Consider the following 18,139-nt stretch of genomic DNA (forward strand, 5'->3'; position numbering starts at 1 on the left):
GTAATAACCTGTAGTAATAGCCTGTAGTAATAACCTGTAGTAATAGCCTGTAGTAATAACCTGTAGTAATAACCTGTAGTAATAGCCTGTAGTAATAACCTGTAGTAATAGCCTGTAGTAATAACCTGTAGTAATAACCTGTAGTAATAGCCTGTAGTAATAACCTGTAGTAATAGCCTGTAGTGATAGCCTGTAGTGATAGCCTGTAGTAATAACCTGTAGTAATAGCCTGTAGTAATAACCTGTAGTAATAACCTGTAGTAATAGCTTGATGGAATTAAATTGTGTGGGAATTATAAAATTGGATTAACTAGAAATTAGAGGGCATGATTAGGAATTTGGTTTCTATGCAGCATTTGAGACTAGCCTGTAGTAATAGCCTGTTGTAATAGCCTGTAGTAATAACCTGTAGTAATAACCTGTAGTAATAGCCTGTAGTAATAACCTGTAGTAATAGCCTGTAGTAATAACCTGTAGTAATAACCTGTAGTAATAGCCTGTAGTAATAGTCTGCAGTAATAGTCTGCAGTAATAACCTGTAGTAATAGCCTGTAGTAATAACCTGTAGTAATAGCCTGTAGTAATAACCTGTAGTAATAGCCTGTAGTAATAACCTGTAGTAATAACCTGTAGTAATAGCCTGTAGTAATAGTCTGCAGTAATAGTCTGCAGTAATAACCTGTGGGCTAGTTTTAGTTCAGAATTCACCATAACAAAAATCATATCAGTCAGAAATATTCAGTCATCAAAACTCATACAATTTTAAATGACATCTCTGCTTTCTCCTCTATTTCCCTCACCTTGTCCTCTTTTATCTGTCTCTAATATTTCTAGATTCCCCTCCAATAGCAGTCTACTCATTCTACACTTGTTGGTATGACAATAATTCGATGTTGACTTGATGTTGGGTAATATGACAAAGTGTTACCAACACAGGAGGTTGGTGGCACCTTAACTGGGGAGGATGGGCTCGTGGTAATGGCTGGAGCAGAATCAGTGGAATGATATCAAATACATAAAAGACATGGTTTCCATGTGTTTGATGCCATTCCATTCGCTCCGTTACAGCCTTTTTTATGAGCCGTCCTCCCCTCAGCAGCCTCCAATTATAGTATACAATTTTGTATACCTTTTTTCATCAACACTATGTAAGAGGCTTTAGGCTTTCTACAGGGAAGCTGCCTGGCTAGCTAGCAGCTACTCTGATTTCAGGCCAGGTTACACCTTCACCTCGTGTTAAATGCAATAAAACATATCAACCACAAGAGTGCGTCCTTAGCCACCAAATTGCAAATTGTCCAGAAAAGAGTTGAGTACAAACTGGTTTCTAATACCTCTCCAGGGATTGCAAAGATGTGTGTTGTGAATGTCCACATGCACATCATTTAAAGACGTACCATCTCTTCAGTATAATGTACAAAGCCAGGAGGAACCTTCATTTCCTCTCTTGGCTAAACACTCATTTGAAATAAGTTTATAATAACAGCAAAGTAGATCCATTATATAATTAATATTTAATAGCACAGTTTTACCATACAATCAATAATTCTCTCCCCTGACTTACCAATGTACAGGTGACTTAAATAAGACTCTGTACATATGCAGTTAGTTATCTGGCACAGGAGTAACCTCTGGATGGAGGATGGGGAGAGGGGGATGGTAGGGTGCTAACTGGGGTTGTTAGGATGGGGCATCGGCCATGGTGAGGCGGCCGTGTTGTTGAGGTCAGTATATTGTCGTGGCGATGGTAGGGTGCTGGGCGGGGACAGTGACACGGTTACCACAACGACGGTTCATCATACCTGGGGAGGAACAAATCAAATGACAATTATGTGCAAACTGCCATGAGACCAGAGGAACAGATCCATTCAAATGGTGTTTTGTTCAGAATGTCAATGTCTAGGGACATGCATGCAATGCACTGCTATAAACAGTGGATCACTCACACATATACCTGCCTACACTTTACTCACTACAAAACATTAGTTACTCACAGATGTACACACACACACATCTGTGTGCACACACACACACAGCGACGGTACCTGGACTGTGGGAGCGTATCTGTGCTCTCCTTTAGCAGCAGGTCTGAGATCAGTGAATCCAGTGTGTCAGGGCTGGACCTCTTCCCATACCTGCGAGAGAGAGAGCGAGAGAGCGAGAGAGAGAAAAAAAAGAAAAAGAGAGAGAAAGAAAGAAAAAGAGAGAGAAAGAAAGAGAGAGAGAAAGCGAGAGAGTGAGAGAGAGAAAAAAAGAAAAAGAGAGAGAAAGAAAGAAAGAAAAAGAGAGAGAAAGAAAGAGAGAGAGAAAGCGAGAGAGTGAGAGAGAGAAAAAAAGAAAAAGAGAGAGAAAGAAAGAAAGAAAAAGAGAGAGAAAGAAAGAGAGAGAGAAAGCGAGAGAGTGAGAGAGAGAAAAAAAGAAAAAGAGAGAGAAAGAAAGAAAAAGAGAGAGAAAGAAAGAGAGAGAGAGCGAGAGAGTGAGAGAGAGAAAGAAAGAAAAAGAGAGAGAAAGAAAGAGAGAAAGAGAAAGCGAGAGAGACAAAGATGTCATGAGAGTGAAACAGGAGATGGTGAGACAGGAATTTCATACTTCTCATTGACTAAACTTCAAGAACTAGACCTTCTGTGCTACCCACATGAGATAACTGACCCCACTATAAATGTTCTAGAGCCAATATGAATGTAAGTCTGGTTATTGAGACCTGTCCTTAAAGCCCTTCTGTATAACAATAAATTATTGTTTTGTTGGTTGTCAACTCTGCTCTTCTAATGGAATTTGTAATGACCCTTTCCCACTCTTAACATCAACACTCTAACAGAAGAAACACATTCACAATACAAGCTGAAACTGTTAATGATTGTAGCCTTTGAATCTAAGCAGGGTTCTTCCTGGTCGGTCCCTGGATGCCAGAACAGATGCTGCTGGAAGTGGTTTTGGAGGACCAGTAAGAGGCGCTTTTTCCCCTGGTAAAAATAAATACAAATACAACTATTCCCCAGGTTGTTGCTGTAAATGAGAATGTGTTCTCTGTCAACTTACCTGGTAATAAATAAATAAAAGAAGACTAATTTCACACTGAGATTTGTGAATAGAGTGTGACTGAACGGAGGGTGAATAGCCTTATATGTGGTATGACGCTAATTAAGCATCAGTGGGGTACTGCTGTGGAATTAAAGATGGAGTTTCATATAGACAACACAGAGCATACTTAACAAGTTTGCCCTGGTTTAATGTGACGCTTCTTTATTGTTTTAGTCTCCTTCTATATTATTTTAGTCTCCTGAATTCATGATTGGATTAGTTGGTATTTGGACTAGAGCAAGAAATAACACCATTATTAGACATACAAACCAGCTACACATGGGTTAATTCACTTTAAAAGGGTCCCACATATTTAGACCCCAAGATGGTTAGTTATTGAGTTTCTAGGTTTTAGATGTACAGTAGTCTGATATATAGTTTGATATTAATCATTTGATTACTTCACTTACATGTTTTTGCTGTTTCTTTGAAGTGCTCATTTGTAGACCTACAGCACTTTCAGGTTTGGGCTGTAATTTGTTTGTATGAAAGGCGCTAAAAAAAATACGTTTATAATCACAGTATCATTATGTTTTTTTTCTGAATTAGACCTATGGCTTACTCATAAAATAATATCTAAGGATATTCACAAACAAAACGTTCAGCCTTATCATTTCTTCATTTAGAACACCAGTTTGTCAGACCCGGGTTAAAGCACTCACCTCTGCCTTGTAATGAGGTTGATGTAATGTCTGAGAGCGGAGTAATACTTGGCAAGTTCCTCCGCCGGCGCATCTTCGCCGGGGTTTTCAGGTTTGACCGGGTAGCCTTCCGCGAGCGTCCCGATGCATATAAAGGTCCAGACGAGGAGAGTCAGTGCGCCCAGCCAGGTACCCAAGTTAGGATGCATCTTTAAGGAATCGTTGAGGAATCAAAAGAGAAAAATATCAGAAAACTACTTTGCACCATATTAACCATTTCATTGTCAAGGCTCTGAATTGCTAAGGCTATGAAATCTTATAAAATGTATACCATGGAAAAAGTTGAGAAGTCATGTTCCCTACCTGTTGTCGACATTACCTGAAGGATACCTTATACTGATATATTTTTGTTGTTTAAAATGTAATTTATATTTATTTGACTTCCTCAGATGAATTGTTTAAACATTTCAGTTTCAGTGAAGGCAGTGAAATTGGTTGATAAAAGCTTTATAGAAAACCCTTTAAAACCTATAGGCCTATGTATAGAAAGGTTAGACAAAAAGGTTACAAAAATGATACTAAACTAATCTTGTTTAAAGAATGCCTATATGTGTAATAGAAGTACTTACACTGAGTTGAGGGTTTAAAGGATGGTTTAGATAGAAGCTGTCCTCAGGCGTATTCTGCTCCTGTGCGTTCTGGAGGGTACCCACTGATGGGGCGCGATTTTTATAATGCGCAGCGCAATGATGGGCAGGGCGAGTCAAAAAAGTCTCCAAATCACCATTACGGAAAGGTGCACGGACAGACACGTCACTGTAAGCTGTCATCGCCCATTTTAAACAATATTTATGATTGCTTGAAAAAAATCACAATAGCAGTGGAAATTAATGTAATTTTTTCTCTCTCTCAAACGAATACATTTCACTCAGGAGTGGAATAAACTGGGCTGAAGCGACATGGCACAGATCCAAGACCAATTTATAACGTGATGATTAGGATGGACTGGGAGTTTGATGACACGACACTGAGATGTGCACCCTCAACAAGAGAGGGGACTCATTGAAATATAAATTCAATTATCATTTACTTTTGAGTTGTTTTACAGATCTTTCATCTGATCTCATGAACTTTCTATTTTTTTCTCTTCTGGGTTGTCAATGTCGACAGAATTGTATCACTTTGGGACATGTGTTTATTGTTTCTAAAACCTCATTAAATGCAGCACGCACTCACACACCCAGCTATACATATCTTTTATTTCCCGCATCTCTTGTTTGTCCTCCTCTCTTTTGTTTTACTGACAATCAAATGGGATATTCTTTCTGTCACCCGCATCTCCAAAAATACATGTGATAGGATTTGATTAGATATCATTAGCTTCCTATCTTTCTTTCCTTCAGGTTTCTTTGTTTAAAAAAAAAGTTGTTCCGAGATTTCTTTTCTGAATATGTTTTCATGCTACTGTAAAAAAAAGTAATATAGAGTGCCTTCGGAAAGTATTCAGACCCCTTGACGTTTTCCACATTTTGTTACGTTACAGCCTCATTCTAAAATTGATTTTAAAAAAATGTTTCACTCATCAATCTACACACAATACCCCATAATGACAAAGCAAAAACAGGTTTTTAGAAATGTTTGATAATTTGTTAAAAATAAAAAATTGAAGTATCACATTTGCATACAGTACCAGTCAAAAGTTTGGACACAAATCACCTACTCATTCAAGGGTTTTTCTTTATTTTTACCATTGTAGAATAAAACTGAAGACATGAAATTATGAAAAAAAATATGGAATCAGGTAGTAACCAAAAAAGTGTTAAACAAACCCAAATATATCTGATATTTGAGATTCTTCAAAGTAGCCACCCTTTGCCTTGATGACAGCTTTGCACACACTTGGCATTCTCTCAACCAGCTTCACCTGGAATGCTTTCCTCACATATGCTAAGCACTTGATGGCAGATTGTGGAGGACAGGTCATCTGATGCAGCACTCCATCACTCTCCTTCTTTGTCAAATAGCCCTTAAACAGCCTGGCGGTGTGTGGGTCATTGTCCTGTTGAAAAACAAATGATAGTCCCACTAAGCACAAACCAGTTGGGATGACATGTCGCTGCAGAATGCTGTGGTAGCCATGCTGGTTAAGGGTGGCTTGAATTCTAAATAAATCACAGACAATGTCACCAGCAAAGCAGCCCCACACCATCACACCTCCTCCTCCATGCTTCACGGTGGGAACCACACATGCAGAGATCATCCGTTCACCTACTATGCGTCTCACAAAGACACAGCAGTTGGAAGCAAAAATTGCACATTTGGACTCAGTCCAAAGGACAGATTTCCACCAGTCTAATGTCCATTGCTCATGTTCTTGGCCCAAGCAAGTCTTTTCTTCTTATTGGTGTATTTTAGTAGTGGTTTCTTTGCGGTAATTCCTCTGAACAATTGATGTTGAGATGTCTGTTACTTGAACTCTGTGAAGCACAAATTAACTTTTAACAAGGCACACCTGTTAATTGAAATGCATTCCAGGTGACTACCTCATGAAGCTGGTTGAGAGAATGCCAAGAGTGTGCAAAGCTTTCATCAATGCAAAGGGTGGCTGCTTTGAAGAATCTCAAATACAAATATATCTTGATTTGTTTAACACTATTTTGGTTACTACATTATTCTATATGTGTTATTTCATAGTTTTGATGTCTTCACGATTATTCTACAATATAGAAAATAGTAAAAATAAAGAAAACCCTTGAATGAGTAGGTGTGTCCAAAATTTTGACTGGAAGTATTCAGACTCTTTACTCAGTTCTTTGTTGAAGCACCTTTGGCAGTGATTACAGACTCGATTCTTCTTGCGTATGACGCTACAAGCTGGCACACCTGTATTTGGGGAGTTTCTCCCATTCTTCTCTGCAGATTGTCTCAAGCTCTGTCAGGTTGGATGGGGAGCGTCACCGCACAGCTATTTTCACATCTCTCCAGAGAAGTTAGATCAGATTCAAGTCCGGGCTCTGGCTGGGCCATTCACGGACATTGAGAGACTTGTCCCAAAGCCATTCCTGCATTGTCTTGGCTTTGTGCTTTGGGTCATTGTCCTGTTGGAAAGTGAACCTTCCCCCCAGTCTGAGGTCCTGAGCGCTCTGGAGAAGGTTTTTATCAAGGAATTCTCTTTACAACCTCAGGAGGCTGAAGAAATTTGGCTTGCCACCTAAAACCCTCACAAACTTTTAAAGATGCATAATTGAGAGCATCCTGTCGGGCTGTATCCCCAACTGCAACTGCACTGCCCACAACCACAGGGCTCTCCAGAGGGTGGTGCGGTCTGCACAACGTATCATCGCGGGCAAACTACATGCCCTCCAGGACACCTATAGCACCTGATGTCACAGGATGGCCAAAAATATCATCAAGGACAACAACCACTCCAGTCACTGCCTGTTCACTCCGCTACCATCCAGAAGGCGAGGTCAGTACAGGTGTATCAAAGCTGGGACAGAGAGACTGAAAAACAGCTTCTATCTCAAGGCCATCAGACTGTTAAATAGCCATCACTAGCACAGAGAGGCTTCTGCCTACATACAGACTTGAAATCATTGGCCACTTTAATAAATGGAACTCTAGTCACTTTAATAATGCCACTTTAATAAAGTTTACATATTGTGGCGTACAGCAGGTCAGCCACCAAGGGGAGACTCGTCGAGGCCTGGTGACAGACGGAGTCTACATTACGAGGCGATGGCTCCCTCTGCTGGACATGCCAGTTCTCAACGGGCTCTCCAGCCAGGACTAATTGGTGCTGATTGTGGTTGGTGAGTAATCAAGGGCTGATTGCTCACCAGCTGGACGAGTCCCATACAGCTGCCAGAAGGGCAGCACTCGGGAGAAGGGACTGGGGGAAGAAAGATTGCTTCCATATAGTTGGGGACGGTTCCAGAGATAAAAGGAGGGAGCTCAGTTTTTGTTCCCCACAGGATACAGCAAGACCCGAAGCCCAGAAGACGGTATCCCTCATGGGGGGAGACCTATTCTTTTCTTTTGGTTTGTTATTCAAATAAACACCCTTGAAACCGAGCTAATCATACTCTGTCCGTGTCTGATCTGTGTAAACATTTTGACCAAACCCCCTGGTCTGCCACAAGTGGTGGAGAATGCGGGCATTCTGATAATGTGGTCAGATCAGGGTTGACATTTACACAGCATCAGCATGGACGAGTTGATAGCTCAGTTCGTCCGGGCCCAACAAGCACAACAGGCGGTTCAGGAACGAACGCTGGAGGAACAGCGGCTTCAAAACGGCCGCTTCATTGAGGAAATCAGGAAGCTACAAGGAGGAGCGTCTACTGAATCACATCCAATCCAGTTTTTAATCAAGCTAACAGAAGATGACGACATCGAAACATACCTCTGAACAGACAGCACTACGGGAAGGATGGCCAAGGCCAAAGTTGGCAAGTCTGCTGGCTCCGTTCCTCTCTGGGAATGACCAGAATGCGTATTGGGACCTGAACGACGAACAGGCGGCTAACTACGATGGACACAAACGGGAGATACTCAGCCGCTACGGGTACAGCCTGGCCCATCGGGCTCAACTGTTCCACAACTGGAGGTTCGTAGCCGACGCATCCCCCCGAGCCCAGATGAGTGACCTACTGCGCGTCACCAGGGCATGGCTCCTAACCGATGTATCCACCCTTGCCATCCTAGACAAAGTGGTACTGAATCGCTTCTTATGGGCGCTACCCCACGACATGAAGAGGGCAGCGAGTCTATGCGTGCCCCAGACCTTGGAGGGCATCCTGGAAGCAGTGGAGACGCATCAGAACACTCAGGCCCTGCTAAGTGGGAGCCGGGCCGAGTCGGGGACAGCCCCCCCCGCTGTGTATCCCAAACCGACAGTCAGCAGGGCCAAAGGATCACAAACCCGTGGAGAGATGGCTGGGGTAGGGCCAACGCGCCACCGACGACCCCAGGTAGATGGAGACCAAAGGTGTTTTGAGTGTGGCACCCAGGGGCACATTGCCTGGAATTGCTAGGCTCGAGAGGAGTCGATGCATCAGCAAGCCCCGGAGGCGAGGTGGGTCACGCAGTGAACTACATCACTTCCGGTTGGGCGCACCACGAATCAACTGCACCCATGGTCCCGGTGAAGGTTGATGACACCACACGGAAGCTCTATTAGACTCCAGAAGTATGGTTATGCTCGTAACTACGAGCCTGCTGAACCAGGGGACCGAACATGGTAGGGAGATGTCCATTTCTTGTGTTCACGGTGACACAAAGCGGTATCCAACCGTATGGGCCAACATCGTGACGCGACAAGGGAACTGCCAGATGATGGTGGGTGCCGTACCAGAGTTGCTGGTACCTCTCCTAGTGGGACGAGATTGTCCGCTGTTTGCGGCTCTGTGGAGGCATGAGCTGAGGAAAAAGGTTCGAGCCGGCCGAAGACGAGAGCGAGGACGACCCATCGCCTGTGCAGCCCGGAAGCAAACGGTTGACCAACCTGTATCTACGGGTCCGGAGTCAGAGGGGGCGCCAGAACCCGAACCCCCTGGGGAACCACTGGAGGAGGAGCCCAGCATCCCCCTCCTCAATTTCTAGGGGCCAGTCGAGACACCCGCTGGGGGCCAACTGAGGGGACAATTTGGGACTGCCCAGTGGGAGGATACGAACTTGAAAGCCTCTGCAGCCCAAGTGATAGCGGTCAATGGACAGCTACATTTACATTTTTTTTACATTTTTGTCATTTAGCAGATGCTCTTATCCAGAGCGACTTACAGTAGTGAATGCATACATTTCATACATTTTTTTCCGTACTGGTCCCCCGTGGGAATCGAACCCACAATCCTGGTGTTGCTAACACCATGCTCTACCAACTGAGCCACACCGGACCGGGGGTGAGTGACTGGCAGGGGTGAGTGACTGGCGATACCCCCATTTCCAAATCAAGAATAATCTTTTGTATCAGGTGTCGCGCCAACAGGGGGAACTTCGAGAGGTATTGTTGCTGCCCTGACGCTATGTGGGAACCGTTCTTTAGCTGGCTCAAACCCACCTGTTGGGGGCGCACCTGGGAATGGAGGAGACCCGGGAACGGATCGCCGCCTGGTTCCACTGGCCCGGGATGAGGAGGGCCGTGGAAGACTATTGTCGCAGCTGCCCGCAGTGTCAAATCACTGCCCCAAAAACCCACTTCTGAAACCCATTGGTCCCCCTACTGATCATCAGGGTTCCCTTTGAACGCCTCCCCATGGACATAGTGGGACCCCTGGTAAAAAACAGCATGAGGACACCGGTACATCCTGGTAATAGTAGATTATGCCACCCAGTATCCCGACACCATTCCCCTACGGGCGGCGGTATCCAAGGGAATCGCCCGGGAGCTGTTCCACCTCTATAGCCAGGTGGGCATCCCGAACGAGATCCTGACAGACCAAGGTACTGAGTTTATGTCCCGCCTAATGAAACATTTGTGTGGTCTCCTGGAGATCAAGTAGATCCGGACCTCCGTCTTTCACCCACAGACAGATGGGCTCGTCGAGCGGTTCAATAAAACGCTCAAACAAATGCTGCGGAAGGTCATCAAGCAGGACGGGAAGAACTGGGACCAGCTACTACCCCACCTAATGTTCTCAATCCGAGAAGTACCTCAGTCCACTGGCTTTTCCCCTTTCGAACTCCTCTACGGCAGGAGGCCACGCGGCCTACTGGACCTTGGCCAAGGAGGTGTGGGAAGCCCAACGACCCCCTTACGCAGCGTGGTAGAGCACGTGGAGACGATGAGGGAGCGGATGACAGCCATATGACCAGTGGTAAGGGAACATATGGAGAAGGCCCAATGAGCCCAAGCCCAGGTCTACAATCGGGGAACCCAGCCCCGAGAATTCCCGGTGGGAGACAAGGTGTTAGGTCTAAATCCCCACGGCCGAATGTAAGTTCCTGGCAACATGGCACGGACCATATGAGGTGATAGAGAAGCTGGGACCAGTCAATTACCACGTACGGCAGCCAGGGAGACGGAAACCCCAACAGATTTACCACGTGAACCTGTTGAAGAAGTGGCACGAGAGGACAGCCTTGGCCGTGTTATGGTCGGGACCCAGGACGCCAAAGGTACCAGTGCTGGTCCCGAGCAATGAAGACCTCGACCTGGCCCAGAAGCAAGTGCTCAGGGAGCTTGTCTATCGGAACACGGCGGTGTTCCCCCGAGAAGTATATGGTGCAGCCCCATCGTGTTGGTGCCCAAACCGGACGGTAGCCTGTGCTTCTGTAATGATTTCCGGGGTGTGAACGACATCAGTTTGTTCGACGCCTACCCCATGCCGAGGGTGGACGAGCTCATCGACCGATTGGGAAAGGCCCGGTACATCAGCACCCTTGACTTGACCAAAGGATATTGGCAGGTACCGTTGGCAGCCTCCTCCCGGGAAAAGACGGCGTTTTCGACACCAGACGAATTATATCAGTACCGGGTGCCCCTGTTCAGTCTCCACGGAGCACCGCCCACATTCCAGCGCCTGATGGACAAAGTACTTCAACCCCACCAGCAGTACGCAGCAGCCTATTTGGATGATATCATCATCCACAGCCAAGGTTGGGAAGAACACCTGACGCGCCACCAGGCAGTGCTGGACGCGCTCAGGCAAGCCGGGTTGACAGCGAACCCTAAGAAATGCAAACTAGGATTCAAGGAGGTGGAGTACCTGGGGTATTTGATCGGACGGGGGAACGTCAAGCCCCAGGATAGGAAGGTTCACGCGATACGTGACTGGCCCGTTCCACGCACCAAGACACGTCAAGTCCTTCCTGGGACTGGCAGGATACTATAGCCAATTTATCCCCAACTTTGTGGCTATAGCCTCCCCCCTCACCGATCTAACCAGGGCCCGCCTCCTGAAAACAGTGAAATGGACGGGCAAGACAGAAGCGGCGTTCAGGCGCCTGAAAGAAGCGCTGTGCTCCCATTCGATTCTCGTAAAGCCCAATTTCCAGGTGCCAATGTTGGTCCAGTCGGATGCATGTGACACGGGACTAGGGGCCGTTCTGTCCCTGATACACGATGGGGAGGAGCACCCCATCATGTACATAAGCCGAAAGCTGATACCCAGAGAGAAAAAGTACTCTATTGTTGAGAAAGAGTGTCTAGCGGTGAAGTGGGCGCTAGACACTCTCAAGTATTACCTGTTAGGTACCCACTTCACCCTGGTCACTGACCATGCTCCCCTGGTCTGGAAGGCCAGGGAAAGGGACACAAACGATCGGGTCACCAGGTGGTTCTTGTCCCTTCAACACTTCTCTTTTTCTGTTGTGCACAGGTCAGGGGCGAAGCATGGAAACGCGGATGCCCTATCGAGAAGGAAGACATACGTCGCACTGATGACAGCCCCCTCCCCGACAGAGCTATGGGGGGGGGGGGGAAGACTCGTCAAGACAGTCTACATCACGAGGCGATGGCTCCCTCTGCTGGACATGCCAGGTCTCAACGGGCTCTCCCAGACAGGATTAATTGGGGCTGATTGTGGTTGGTGAGTAATCAAGGGCTGATTGCTCACCAGCTAGACGAGTCCCATAAAGCTGCCAGAAGGGCAGCACACGGGAGAAGGGACTGGGGGAAGAAAGGTTGCTCCCGTATAGTTGGGGACGGTTTGCGAGATAAAAGGAGGGAGCTCAGTTTTTGTTCCCCACAGGATACAGCAAGACGCAGAGCCCAGAAGACGGTATCCTGGAGAGGGTCTCATGGGGGAGACCTATTCTTTTCTTGTGGTTTGTTATTCAAATAAACACCCTTTAAACCGAGCTAATCCTACTCTGTCCGTGTCTGATCTGTGAAAACGTTTTGACTGGTCTGCCACAATATCTTGCATTACTCATCTCATATGTATATACTGTATTCTATACTATCTATTGCATCTTAGCCTATGCCGCTCTGACATTGCTCATCCATATATTTATTATTCTTATTCCATTCCTTTACTTAGATTTGTGTGTAATAGGTATTTGTTGTGGAATTGTTCGATATTACTTGCACTGTGGGAACTAGAAGTACAAGCATTTCGCTACACTCGCAATAACATCTGCTAACCATGTGTATGTGACCAATAAAATTTGATTTGATTTTTCTTTGTTCCTTCCATCTTTCCCTCATCCTGACTAGTTTCCCAGTCCCTGAAAAACATCCCCACAGCATGTTGCTGCTACCACCATGCTTCACCGTAGGGATGGTACTAGGTTTCCTCCAGACGTGATGCTTGGCATTCAGGCCAAAGAGTTCAATCTTGGAATCCTGTTTCTCATGGTCTGAGAGTCTATAGGTGACTTTTGGCAAACTCCAAGCAGGCTGTCGTGCCTTTTAATGAAGAGTGGCGTCCGTCTGGCGACTCTTCCATAAAGGCCTGATTGGTGGAGTGCTGCAGAGATGCTTGTCCTTCTGGAAGGTTCTCCCATCTCCACAGAGGAACTCTGGAGCTCTGTCAGAGTGACCATCAAGTTTTTGGTCACCTCCCTGGCCAAGGCTCTTCTTCCCCGATTGCTCAGTTTGGCCGGGCGGCCAGCTCTAGGAAGAGTCTTGGTGGTTCCAAACTTCTTCCATTTAAGAATGATGGAGGCCATTATGCTCTTGGGGACCTTCAATGCTGCAGACATTTTTTTGTACCTTTCCCCAGATCTGTGCCTTGACACAATCCTGTCTCGGAGCTCTACGGACAATTCCTTCGACCTCATGGCTTGGTTTTTGCTCTGACGTCTACTGTCAACTGTGGGATCTTATATAGACAGGTGTGTGCCTTTTCAAATCGTGTCCAATCAATTGAATTTACCACAGGTGCACTCCAATCAAGTTAAAGAAACAAGGATGATCAATGGAAACAGGATGCGCCTGAGATAAACTTCAAGTCTCATAGCAAAGGGTCTGAATACTTATGTAAAGAAAGTATTTCTGTTTTTAATTTTGAAAACATTTGCTAAAGTTTCTAACAACCTGTTTTCGCTTTGTCATGATGGGGTTTTGTGTGTAAATTGCTGAGATTTTTTTATTTTAATCCATTTTAGAATAAGGCTGTAACGTAACAAAATGTGGAAAAAATCTACGGGTCTGAATACTTTCCAAAGGCACTGTATATATACACATACTGAACAAAAATATGAAAGCAACATGCAACAATTTCAAAGATTTTACTGAGTTACAGTTCATAACTAAATCAGTCAATTGAAATAAATAAATTACCCTTAATCTATGGATTTCACAACTGGGAATACAGATATGAATCTGTTGGTCACTGATACCTTTAAAAAGAAGTAGGGGCGTGGATCAGAAAACCAGTCAGTATCATGTGTGACCACCATTTGCCTCATGCAGAGCGACACATCTCCTTCGCATAGAGTTGATCAGGCTGTTGACTGGGGTCTGTGGAATGTTGTCCCACTCCTTTCCAATGGCTGTGTGATGTTGCTGTATATTGGTCGGGAACTGGAACCCACTGTCGTACACATCAATCCAGAGCATCCCAAACATACTAAATGAGTGACATGTCTGGTGAGTATGCAGGCCATGGAAGAGCTGGGACATTTTCAGCTTCCAGGAATTGTGTACGGATTCTTGCGACATGGTGTCATACATTATCATGCTGAAACATGAGGTGACGGCACGACAATGGGCCTCAGGATCTCGTCACGGTATTACTGTGCATTCAAATTGCCATCGATAAAATGCAATTGTGTTTGTTGTGAATAGCTTATGTCTGCCCATACCATAACCCCACCGCCAACCTTGGGGCACTCTGTTCACAACGTTGACATCAGCAAACCACTCGCCCACACAACGCCATACACTCTGTCTGCCATCTGCCTGGTACAGTTGAAACCGGGATTCATCCTTGAAGAGCACACTTCACCAGCGTGCCAGTGGCCATCGAAGGTGAGCATTTGCCCATTGAAGTCAGTTATGACGCTGAATTGCAGTCAGGCCATGACCCTGGTGAGGACGATGAGCACGCAGATGAGCTTCCCCGAGACGGTTTCTGACAGTTTGTGCAGAAATTCTTTGGTTGTGCAAACCCACAGTTTTATCAGCTGTCTGGGTGGCTGGTCTCAGATGATCCCACAGGTGAAGAAGCCGGATGTGGAGGTCCTGAGCTGGCGTGGCTACACGTGGTCTGCAGTTGTGAGGTTGGTTGGACGTACTGCAAAATTCTCTAAAACAAGTTGGAGGCGGCTTATGATAGAGAAATCAACATCAAATTCTCTGCCAACAGCTCTGCTGGATATTCCTGCAGTTAGCATGCAAATTGCACGCTCCCTCAAAACTCCCTCAAAAATCTGTCACATAGTGTTGTGCAACAAAACTGCACATTTTAGAGTGTACTTTTATTGTCCAGAGCACAAGGTGCACCTGTGTAATGATCATGCCCCTTAATCAGCTTCTCGTTATGTCATACCTGTCAGGTGAATAGATTATCTTAGCAAAGGAGAAATGCTCACCAACAGGGATGTAAACAAATGTGTGCAAAACATTTGAGAGAAATAAGCTTTTTGTGCGTATGTAAAATTTCTGGGATCTTTTATTTCAGCTCATGAAAGATGGGACCGACACTTTACATGTTGCGTTTATATTTTTGTTCAGTATATACTGTATTTCATTGTCACATACACAGGATAGGTTCAGTGAAATGTGTTGTAACACTATCCTTAATCGCCCCCTCAACTGAAGATAATTATTATTCTGATGTGAAAACTGAATATGGTCATAGCCTGAGCATCATCCCCATCCTACGCACTTCAACATATCTCACGTCATGACAGCACAAAACACATCCTCCTGATTGTAACTTTAGGATGGGCAGCACTTCCGAGCACCGAATCCCAGATAATTCTATAGACAAGCTATACCATTGAGCCTGATACGGAGTTAAAGGAATTATGAGTGGATATTGAATGACGCTCTCAAATCGTAGATGAACTTCTCTTGAATGCTATTTAAAGTGTTATTACAGTAAGAGGTTTGAATGCTATTTAAAGTGTTATTACAGTAAGAGGTTTGAATGCTATTTAAAGTGTTATTACAGTAAGAGGTTTGTGTAGATAGTGCGTCAGCTGGGTGGATGACGTGCCAAGCTATCACATCACACTTGAGTTAAGGTATTTTGTTGTAACGCTGTTCTCTTTTCTCTCTGTCTGATGTGGTGGAATGCAAAGGTTATAAAAGCTGCTGTTCAATGAAATTCACATCACAGCGTTCATGGGTGTGTGTCTGTGTGTGTGCATGTTCGGTGCGTGTGTGTGAGCGCGTACGTGTGTGTTTGTGACCTGTATGAACTGCAGTGACAGTATATTGAACTCATATCTGTATCTATGGGTCCAGGCTTGGTGGAGAGTGAAACATTATTACATGTTGGACATAATATTACAAACATTATTACATGTTTGACATAATATTATAAACATTATTACATGTGGATCATGTCAGCATTACAGACCCTATGTCTCACACACAGCAGATGTCATAGTCTATACTACAACGATGAGGGGAATTCTCTAAGAATATATTGTTACATACACCGGATAGGTGCAGGGAAATGTGTTGTTTTACAGGGTCAGCCATAGTAGTACGGCGCCCCTGGGGCAAATTAGGGTTAAGTGCCTTGCTCAAGGGCACATTGATATATTTCTGTTGAAAAAGGGACTTGTGGTCCCCTTGGTGCTGGAACAAAACATCTGTCCCCAAGGAGTAAATACAACACTGACATGATTCATTCACTAATATTTTACTTTCCTCTTCCTTATTCAAAGGAGGAAGCAAAATCAGAACCAAATTTAGAACAATCAGAACACTCCACTCATGTTTTAACTGATACCCTGAGGGGGTCTTTGGCCGAAGCTGTAAATAACATGTTCCAAAGGAAATCTGTTAGTGTGTGAGTGTGTGTGTGCGTGCGTGCGTGCGTGTGTGTGTGCGTGCATGTGACCTGCATCACAGAGTCAGTGGAGGGTCTGGATCAGAAACCTGCATGGTTACAGGGCGAGACAGGTCAGTGGGCATTAGACCCTCTACCATCACTCCTTCAACACTATGAGAAACAGAAAGAAGAACGATGAAGAGAGAGGAGGAGGAGAGAGAAGAGGAGAGAGAGTGGGTGGTAGGAGAGAGAGAGAGAGACAGACATAGCAATTCAACCCTACAACAGACACAAAAGAAAGGGTGTATCCTTGGGGAAAAGGATGGCTTAAAATAAATGTTTATCAAAACCTGGTCTTTCACCGAATGCAAGAGAGATAACTGTAAACGTTTGTAATGCATGAGCCTTCTGTAGCATGTTATGTTCACTTGCTTTTTCTCCTTCTTCCCAAAATATTTTCTCTATCACTTCAAGTTGTATTGTAGTCAGATGTCAGAATAATTATTTACAGATAAAACTGTTTCTTTGTTGAACTGAAATGGCTTTGAAATAGCTTTCCTGTTTTGTGAATTGCAGCATTTTCCTCAGTGGAATAGTACTTAGGCCAGCAGAAAATATCTCTTCTCTCATTGTGTCTGATGCAGTGGCAGCGTACACTTCCTGCTTGTAATCCATGTGTGCTAGGGAGAGAGAACAGAGAACCCAGTATCCTCTTACTACTAATACTACTGCTACTGCTGTTACTATAACCGCGCCCTATACGTCTATGAACACTACCAGGAAAAACTGTAATTACAGTGTAACGTACTGTAACTGTACTAATGTTACATAGTGTTATATTAATGTTCTAACGGGTAACCAAAAAACTTGTGATAGACATTTCAGATATTATCCTTACTTTCCCCTTCAACTAATTGAAAAGGTAAACAACAGCTTTTAAGGCAAATTATCTAGGGAAAAATTATGTTTTTGAGATTACAATGTTCTAGCAGCTTTATTTAAAGTTGAGGCAATAACCAAAAATGTATGTATTTTGTAATTCTCTTCCAATTGTGCTGTTTTTACCATGATCATTATTATAAAGTTTTGCGTGTGTACAACTCTATTTTGCATGTGCCTATGTGTGTTTATCCATTCATGTGCAGTCTGTTTATATATCTGACCTTTGCAAGTCTTCTGTTAATGTTTTTGAGAGCAGTTCATTTTCATAATATCTGGAAGAGGACCTTACAAATAATAGGTACCATCATGACAACCTGCAAAACAGAACATTTTGACTAACAGATCAGGACAAATATGGAGGATGCTGTCGATGATGCGACACCTGTGTCCAGCACAGCTGTGACCAGCACAGCTGTGACCAGCACAGCTGTGACCTCATGGGTCATAGCTGTCAGAAGCACTGATACCGAGCGATCACTTGAACCATTGAACATCATTCAACCATAGAGGACTAATAAAACGTTGACATGCATCTGACACCTATACTTGTGTCACGACTTCCGCCGAAGTTGGTGCCTCTCT

The 18,139-nt window shown here is 44.6% G+C and overlaps 1 protein-coding gene and 1 non-coding gene across 2 annotated transcripts; both read right to left on the reverse strand.

Annotated features, from left to right (window-relative positions):
* Positions 1-1,501: 1,501 nt before the first annotated feature.
* Positions 1,502-5,225, reverse strand: LOC100380778 (pro-neuropeptide Y). Its single transcript, XM_014178359.3, has 4 exons — positions 4,352-5,225; positions 3,744-3,931; positions 2,046-2,135; positions 1,502-1,802 (listed from the first exon to the last, which is right to left on the reverse strand). The coding sequence occupies exons 1-4, from the start codon at positions 4,550-4,552 to the stop codon at positions 1,778-1,780; spliced, it is 504 nt and encodes a 167-aa protein (XP_014033834.1). The 5' UTR covers positions 4,553-5,225; the 3' UTR covers positions 1,502-1,777.
* Positions 5,226-9,542: 4,317 nt separating this feature from the next.
* On the reverse strand, positions 9,543-9,618 carry trnaa-agc (transfer RNA alanine (anticodon AGC)). The gene has a single exon. It is a non-coding gene; the product is annotated as a tRNA-Ala (tRNA).
* Between the last annotated feature and the right edge of the window lie 8,521 nt (positions 9,619-18,139).

This window comes from Salmo salar, chromosome 27 (genome assembly GCF_965601325.2).
Source record: "Salmo salar chromosome 27, fSalSal1, whole genome shotgun sequence".
Lineage (NCBI taxonomy): Eukaryota > Metazoa > Chordata > Actinopteri > Salmoniformes > Salmonidae > Salmo > Salmo salar.

Bases quoted from the DNA above. Each gene is read 5' to 3' on its own strand.
- LOC100380778 (XM_014178359.3), bottom strand. From the start codon at position 4,552: ATGACAGCTTACAGTGACGTGTCTGTCCGTGCACCTTTCCGTAATGGT. The intron at 2,136-3,743 runs GTGAGTGCTTTA...TCTCTCTCGCAG, and splicing joins AACCTCATTACAAGGCAGAG to GTATGGGAAGAGGTCCAGCC. The intron at 1,803-2,045 runs GTACCGTCGCTG...GTTCCTCCCCAG, and splicing joins GATACGCTCCCACAGTCCAG to GTATGATGAACCGTCGTTGT.